General features: G+C 38.5%; 1 protein-coding gene across 1 annotated transcript; it reads right to left on the bottom strand.

Moving 5' to 3' along the window:
* Positions 1-214: 214 nt before the first annotated feature.
* On the bottom strand, positions 215-5,332 carry LOC107558456 (putative fibroblast growth factor 1). Its single transcript, XM_016242120.1, has 5 exons — positions 5,311-5,332; positions 5,177-5,211; positions 1,062-1,074; positions 710-813; positions 215-450 (listed from the first exon to the last, which is right to left on the bottom strand). Exons 1-5 carry the CDS (start codon positions 5,330-5,332, stop codon positions 247-249), a joined length of 378 nt encoding a protein of 125 aa, XP_016097606.1. The 3' UTR covers positions 215-246.
* Positions 5,333-8,293: the final 2,961 nt, after the last annotated feature.

Raw genomic sequence — 8,293 nt, 5'->3', positions numbered from 1 at the left:
GTTATCTTTGTGTAATATTAAAATTTGTTTGACGATCTGAATCTTTTAAGTGTGACAAATATGCAAACAATTAAAAAAACAGGAAGGGGGCAAAAACTTTTTCACACCACTGTATATGTTTTTTCTTTATATATGTATTATAAAGATAAAATGCCTAACTAGACATTGTCTTCACCTTTACGTTGGAAATGCACAGTTTTTTTATAGTGCTTGGGTTGTTTTGAGGGCCTCTGATCAGCACAAGAGTTACTGTATGCTGCCATCCACTGGAATCGGCAGGAAGTAGATTGCATTTTGGCCCTTGTGTGTTTTGGAGCCGTTTTTCATGCGTCCGTTCTTTTTGATCCCCACGTACCAGTCTCCATTCTCCTGATACTTCTGTGAGCGGTATGTGTTGTAGTGGTTCTCCTCTATCTTCTCAATGAAGCAACACTCATCGTTCAACATGACCTGACACACAGAACAGAGATCAGAGGTGGGTTGTGCTGGTTTATTTTTTACATTTTACTGAATTAGAGTTCAGGAATTCAACGTTTAAACATCATGCTCTACTTTCAAACAATAGAGTGTTAATATGTATATAAGAATATGAAATATTCAATACATTAAATGTACATCTAGGTTAATGCATTTTGTGATCAAAATTAAGTTTAATAGAAAACTACAACTAAAATTAATATATAAATAAGTAATAGTTAGATGAACTTACAGTGCTGTAAAGTTTTCCATATTTGTCCATTGCCAGGTATAGTCCAGTCTTATGACCCCTAATAGCCACTATTCCTGCCTTCACTGCTTTTACCTTTAAAAGAACTGTCATACAATACAACGTTCATGGTAAGGTAACAGGTTCTTTTTACTTGACACATTAATTAAATTTTTACAGTGTAGCCTATGCTAGTAGTAGTAGTAGTAGTAGGCCCTGTAATACCAAACGATTTCATCATTATTTCATATCTATTTTAGTTAACATTTTTAAATTTTGCTCTATGTTAGAACATACTTTCCGTCACATGTATATCAAGTATGCTTGGGGGGGGATCTGTATACTGCATACTTACTGTAAACGTCGTTCTGTCAGGACCACTATCGTCAGAATGATAGATACTTAGCATAAAGTTTGGTTTGGCGGTATGGTTTTGTTCTAGGCAAAAATGAGCAGGGAGAGCAGCTATAATAACCCCCTAGGGTTAACAGAACAGAACAAGGCAGATATCATTAATGTACTTAATGATACTTAAGTGTAACACTTTATTCAAGATAAAGGAGTCTGATTAGCAAGGAATATCAGAAAGCCAAGTCCTGACTGTGGCGAAAGGAGGAGCTGGGGATGGAGGAGGGTAATTTGCTCCTGAGCAAGTGAAAAAGCTGCAGAATAATACTGAATATACCTTATATAGGAATGCCGTGATAGGTGTCGTATTCCTATAGGTAGATGTGATCAGCTGAGAATCAGCTGATGCAAGCTTGACTCACGTGACCTGCCAGAACTAACGCTAACGCACAAACTGGTAAACACTTATTTGGACAGAAAATCACTGTTATTGATGGTTACTCCATTTAGATATAACTTTTACCCTGACAAGTTAGACTAACATTACTCTTACAATTTTCTCTATTAAATACCCCCAAAGTATCCAAGTACACAAAGAAATGGGAGTTAAAGCAATTATATGTATTTTAGTGGAGATTAAAGGATTATGAAATCACAAAACAAAATGAAGCCAGTTAAGCCAGGTATAGTACACAGGGAAACAATCTGAATAGGAACCCAAAATTCCCCTGAATTTAGAAATCAGTAGACATTTTATTGGCTAATCAAGTGGGCCCACGCATTCACACACTGTCTTACATACAGTCACAGTGTTAAAAATAACAAAACCAATCGTTGCAGGCCTGTGACGTGGCTTGAGAGCGTGGAGACCAAGAAAATGAAAACTGGCTTTAAAAGCTTTAAAAGCAAACAAAAGAAAAGATTTGACTGGAACGTTCTTAGAAGTAGGCTACCCACGACCTGACGGGAGGTAGGACATCCAATCACAATGAAAGTCAGGCACGAAGGGTAGCAAGTACAGGCAGTTTGCAGTTCAGCAGAGGGGAAATCAAGCGAAGAATGGTCCTGAAGTATCCGAGAGACTGTCCTTTCCCACAGACGAGGAGGTTATCCTGGTCAATAAACATATGATCATCAAAAACAAATGACCGTTTCCTGTGCAAACATTAATTTATCAGTCCATTTAATTTACATAATGAATTACAAACATTACTGGAGAAAATAATGGTGAGCAATGCCAGTTTTATGGTCACTATTACCAGATTGCATGCTAACATGCTAACAGCGATTAGCATTTGCTTCAGCAGTAGGGGAGAGTGGGGTAAGATGGTAAGTTGACCCACCCCCTGTATCTTGCCAACTGTACACTTTTACTTTCATGTGACCATATATTTTGAAACCACCCATAATTTCTGCCAGACTGTGAAAAGAAGAAACAGTGGAAGGCACCCAATTACTTTAAAAACTGTTTTTGGCTTGTCAAAGTAAAATTTTAGCATAACATATGTAATGGCTGTTACATCAAAGCAAATTTATCCAGGTCTAAAAATATTTATGATGCATTTTAGCAATTTAGCAATGTGTAAAACCATGTAAATCATTTAGCTAAATATTAGCCTGAATTAGTAAGCAAGCTAGTTTTATGGCAGCTAGGCAGCTATGGGGCAAAGTGAGCCAAATGCTGTGGGGTAAATTGAGCCAGCATTTTATCTTACCCTACCATAAGGCACTGAAGTTAAGTTAAATCTCTGAAGTATAAACTGGTAGTTTAATGTCATAGTACACAACTGATTTAGTTTATCATATACAGTATACATATTATTATTTGTAGTTTCTTTGATAGGGACAGTGTACAAGTGCACCAAATCCATATCTGATAAGAACCAGATGATACTTTTCATCACATTATAATCAGATATATCTTTCCACCTGTAGTCCCTAATGGCCTGTTCGACATTGCAGAAAAGCTACCATGCCAAGAATCTTTTGACTACTAGATTGTTCATTAGTTTCAGTGACATTTATTCCTTCATTCTAATTCAGTTTTTTATTTTTATTTTACTCAACAAACTCTCTGTTTAGTCTGTTTTTGGGAAGATTACAACTTTGGTGTTAAAAATGTTTCAGAAATGCAAACAATTAAAGATTGAAATTTTCATTTGATTGGGTTTATGTTGTTTACATTAGCTTTAAGAAAAGAAATAAGACTGTTTGAAAAAGGAAATTTGATTATTAAATTAGTTTTTAAAAGCGGTAAATTATCTTTCAAATTTAGCATGGGTTTGAACCAGATTCAGTCAGATGGTCAGTTTACAACCAGATGGTTCATCTTACCCACTGACTCGGGGCAAACTGAGCCACAGGAACACTTTTTTTATAAGAAGCCATTTTTTTAGAACCCTTTGTCATAGATACATTCTGATAATTTAAAATGATAGGAAACATCCTGAAGTTACTTTAGATACTTTGATTGTACTTCTGCGTCATTTTCCTTTATCTTGAAGACCACATAAGTAAACAGTGGCTCATCTTACCCCACTCTCCCCTATACACCATATGGATTACACCAGTATTAACCACAAGAAACGTCTCAGTTACGTATGTAACCCTCGTTCCCTGAAGGAGGGAACAGAAATTTCACGTCGGTAATGACCGACGAATTGGGATCTCGCTTATGCCGAGTTCACACTGCATGATTTTCAAAGTCATCGGATCAGCGTTGTTTTCACACTGCACGACTATCTGGGGTAGCATTCAGTTGCTGCTGCGCTCACATTGCACGATGGATCGGCGACAGGAGGTTACACACTGTATGACTTTACAGTAGGAAGAATCGCCGACAACTCTGTCTGGTCCGCAAACTACGTTTCACAACCAAACGCATGCGAGAGGTGATAAGGAAATAATGCAAGATCACGCTGATATGTGGTCCATAAAGTCCCCCCCGAACACACAATAACAAAGATGACTTTCTTGTTAACAACATACTTCTTCTGGGAAAATTTTATATACACAAATCTAAGTACTTGAAAGTGAAACCAACATTTTGTGCATTTTATAGAGTTTATTTCTTATACAAAAGCCCTCAAAGTGATGAAAAAAAATACAATAGGCTAAATCTTTTGTCATTTATAGAAGAATGTGATTTACAAGAAAAACCTTAGCCCTCTTTTATGTTTAGTTGTATTAAAAAAAAAAAAAAAGTTATATCTTCATGCACCTGTTCTGTATATTCTAATGCAAAAAATGTGCTGATATTACAAACGTTGTTTGCAGATTGCATTGCTTAATAAAAAATAAATAAAAACAAAACTCAAAAAACGTTCTCCCCAAACTTCCCTCTGCCCTTTATCTTGCTCTCTCATTGGCTGTAGGTCATCGCCGATTTATTTTTCAGTAAGAACTCATTTCACACAGCATGATTTTGAATTGCCGACAAGTCCAGATATTTAGCATGCCAAATATTTCACAGGCGTCGGCGATGCATTGGCAATTCTCTCAGATCACGTCTTTGATAATTCACACTGCGTGACTGTCACTCGCGTGAACGAGCACCGATTTGCTTCCGATTTCGGGCATTTGTCAGCGATTTCGCAAAACCTGTTGGCGAGTGAAAATCAGAGCTAAAATCGTGCAGTGTGCACTCGGCAATAGAGAGACAAATCCACTTCGAGTATAAACTAAACGAGCCAATGCACATTGACATGAGATGATTGCATCCAGCTACCACTGATCGCAGCGCGAGTATACTGTAACTAGGCAGCAGGTGCAACGCATACTCAGGTTTTCACTGAGGAGCCGAGCCGGTTACCCAGCCGCTCAGCGGTGGTACAGCAGCTATGACAACGGGACGTGACGTCTCAGTTCTCTCCTTCAGGGAACGAGGGATACATATGTAACCGAGACGTTCCCTTTCAGTCGGTCACTCTTGACATTACGTCAGTAATGACCGACGAATTGGGATCCCTACCAAAACGTCATGGATGCTGCCCCTTCCAGTGTTCTGTGCGAGCCTCCTGCACTCCCTTTTCGGCGTAGGACGGGGCTCGCAACAAGAAGGTCAGTCACTGTTGTCGTAGCACCACCCACTCAGTGAGATTGGATAACACTGGGAAAACGTACCTGTTCCACTTGTTTTTCTTGTAAATCACATTCTTCTATAAATGACAAAAGACATCACAGCCGACCATTGATACATTCCAGCGACAAACATCGCAAGTTCCAGTGTACAGTGCTTCTTCATTGAGGCAACTTGCCATCAATCAAGCCATCATCCATGACCTCATCATTGGCTGCTGCCTGACCCTATCAATAGTAGAGAATCAACATTTCCGACATTTTCTACACACCATTGATGAGAGGTACACCCCAATCGCCAGATCAACCATAGCCTTCAAACAGATACCTCAACTACTGACCAGAGTCAAAGAGTGTATCAAATACAGTCTGGCAGATCAGAAATTTGTCTCTGTTACGGCTGACATATGGTCAGATCGCACCTTGAGGTCTTACCTAGGAGTAACAGCTCATGTTTGTAACTCCACAGCTAATGAATACACTGTCACAAGTCCTTCCTCCTTGACTGCAGAAGATTTAAAGGGCGTCACAGTGCTGACAACATTGTAGCTGCATTCGATGAAATATTGGAAGAATACAATATAAATGATAAGGTAGAATTTATTATCACAGATAATGCATCTAACATGAAAAAAGCTTTTAAATTTGTGATGGCAGAAGACCACTCCGATGATAGTGAGGATGAGGAGGACATGGTTGGTGAACCGTTGGATAGGAACTTTACCCTAGGTTCCCGGCAACGGTTGTCCTGTTTTGCTCACAGTCTTCAGCTAGTAGTGGGCGATGGATTAAAGGAGGTGAAGTGCCTTTCTCAAGCAATGTCCAAAGTGTCCAAAGTTTGCAACTCTACTGCATAGCAGCACAATTTTCAAAGACAAGTTTGAGGCAGTCTTTGGCAATGGCAAAAGCATTCCAGTGGCCACTGTAACACGATGGAATTCCACCTTCAAGCAAATAAAGGCCATTACGGAGCTGGATCACACCAACTTGACAGAAATGTGCTCTCCTGACTTTAAAAATGTTGTCATCACAACAAGAGGGTGGGCCCAGTTGAGAGAATTTTGTTTTATTCTTGGACATTTTGCTGAAGCAACTGAATTAACAGAGGGAGAAAAGATCATCACAATCAGCATGGTTGTTCCAACAGTGCTTGACCTGAACACTCATCTAATTCAGATGGATTCGCCAAAGAGCCTCTGCAGGCCATTGATCAGAGCGCTCCGGGAGTCACTCCAGCAAAGGTTCTCGGGCATCTTCATTGCACTTCATATGGCAGAGCCTGAGGACCATAGCTTTGATGCACCATTTAGTCATGAGATCTATGCACAAGCTGCAATGTTGGACCCTCAGTTTGGAATGAGCTGGGTCGACATGGATGTGAGGACCAGTGGCAGCACTGTTGCTATAAAGAGACTAAGGGAGGAGGTGCGGAAGTCGCTGACAGGTTTGTGTGTCCTCCTGTAAGGACTTGTATTTACTACTACTACGACTACTACTATGAATAACTGCTATAATAATATAATACATTTTATTTACATAGCACTTTTCAAAAAGAAGTGCTTCACAGACATAATAACTTAAATGCAATGTAAGAAAAATGAATAAAAAAAGATAAGACAATGAATACAAAAATGCCAACTTATGAAAATGTGTTTTTAAGTGTTTTATAGTACTACAGCTACTTTAACTGCTGCTACTACTACTACTATTAATACTACGTCTGCTGGTACTACTAGTACTGACACGAAGACTTGTATTCACATTACATTATATTTTCAAGTTGATAATAAGGTATGTATTTTTGTTTTATTTCTTCCAAACTGCTTGATAGCTGAAGCAGAAAAGGCTGAACTGGAAAATATCCATGCCAGAGAGGGACCTACAGCAGAACCACCTCATTCTCCACTAAATTCCAAGATTCCACGACTCATGGCAAAGTATAAAACTCATAAAAAGAAACATAGCACTCCCACTGAGGAAAGCATTGTCACTCAGGTAATGAAATACTTTGAACACATCCAGAGCTCTCCGATAGAGGAGGACCCCCTTATGTTCTGGGCTCACAACAAGGACAGATATCCACATTTGCATGCTCTTGCTCTTAAAGTGCTGTCTGTCCCTGCATCTTCAGCACCAGTTGAAAGAGTTTTTAGTGCTGGAGGATTACTTATGAGGCCCCATCGAGCAAGCCTAGGATAAAAAATGCTCTCATCTCTTATATTTCTCAAGTGCAACAATGGACTTCTGTAAAACTGAAAAGAATTAGAGGATTAGATGCAGAGCCAGTTCAGGTCAGGGTCCTGCTATCCCATACTTGCATCCAATTCTGCACTAAAACTGTGTTGGTAATCTCCTGGGAGATTTTGATTTGACTGGTACTCCTGAATATATTATATATTATATGGCCTAAGGCAAACACACACACACACACACACACACACACACACACATAGCTGAAGATGTTCATGTTTATTTCTTTGTTTTTTTGTTGAAAATGCTCCTTTGGTTTATTACAAGTAATAAGTTCAAGAATGGGAACATGTTCATTGCAGTCATTTTGGAGTTAAAATGTTTTGTACATTTTTTAGTGACACCTGTGTTGCTTGTTATTTGTTACATTTTCCATTGGCAGCCCAGAATGTTATTGTTACACTATAATATTGTTATACACAATTATTATTATAAAGTAGTATAATATATATAATATATTATATATAATATTGTATAATATTGTATAACAATATTGTTACACTATAATAAAAAGACTGAAAATGTGAAGTTGCACTTCAGCTTACCTGAAATTGAAATTGCTATACCTAAAGTAAATAAAATGTAAATAGAGGGCCGTTGTCCTGCAAAGTTTAGCTCCAACCCTAATTAAATGCACTTGAACCAGCTAATCAAGCTCTTACTAGACACACTAGAAACTTTCAGATAAGTGTGTTAAGGCCAGTTGGAGCTAAACTCTGCAGGACACCGGCCCTCCAGGATCTAGTTTGGAGACCCCTGTCCTACAGAGTTGTTACTTTGCACATGCTTTTTGATCATTACAAATAATAATGTAAAATGATTTTCTTAGAATAGCAGATATGCTGTCTCTCCCATCACATACATTATCAATAGTTAAGTATGTTGTCTTGAAGAGGATCCTTTTTTTTTCTC

The sequence above is a fragment of the Sinocyclocheilus grahami genome, unplaced genomic scaffold (genome assembly GCF_001515645.1).
Source record: "Sinocyclocheilus grahami isolate Dianchi unplaced genomic scaffold, SAMN03320097.WGS_v1.1 scaffold646.1, whole genome shotgun sequence".
NCBI classification, from domain to species: Eukaryota; Metazoa; Chordata; class Actinopteri; order Cypriniformes; family Cyprinidae; genus Sinocyclocheilus; species Sinocyclocheilus grahami.
The sequence above is the reverse complement of the archived record's forward strand: the minus strand, read 5'-3'. Positions and strand labels throughout refer to the sequence as shown.

What these genes read in the sequence shown, in the direction of transcription:
- LOC107558456 (XM_016242120.1), bottom strand. Translation starts at nt 5,332, where the DNA reads ATGGATGATGGCTTGATTGATG. An exon ending in GGATGATGGCTTGATTGATG is followed by an intron (nt 5,212 to 5,310) that starts GCAAGTTGCCTC and finishes TGTCATTTATAG; the next exon opens with AAGAATGTGATTTACAAGAA. An exon ending in ATGGAAAACTTTACAGCACT is followed by an intron (nt 451 to 709) that starts GTAAGTTCATCT and finishes TCTGTGTGTCAG; the next exon opens with GTCATGTTGAACGATGAGTG.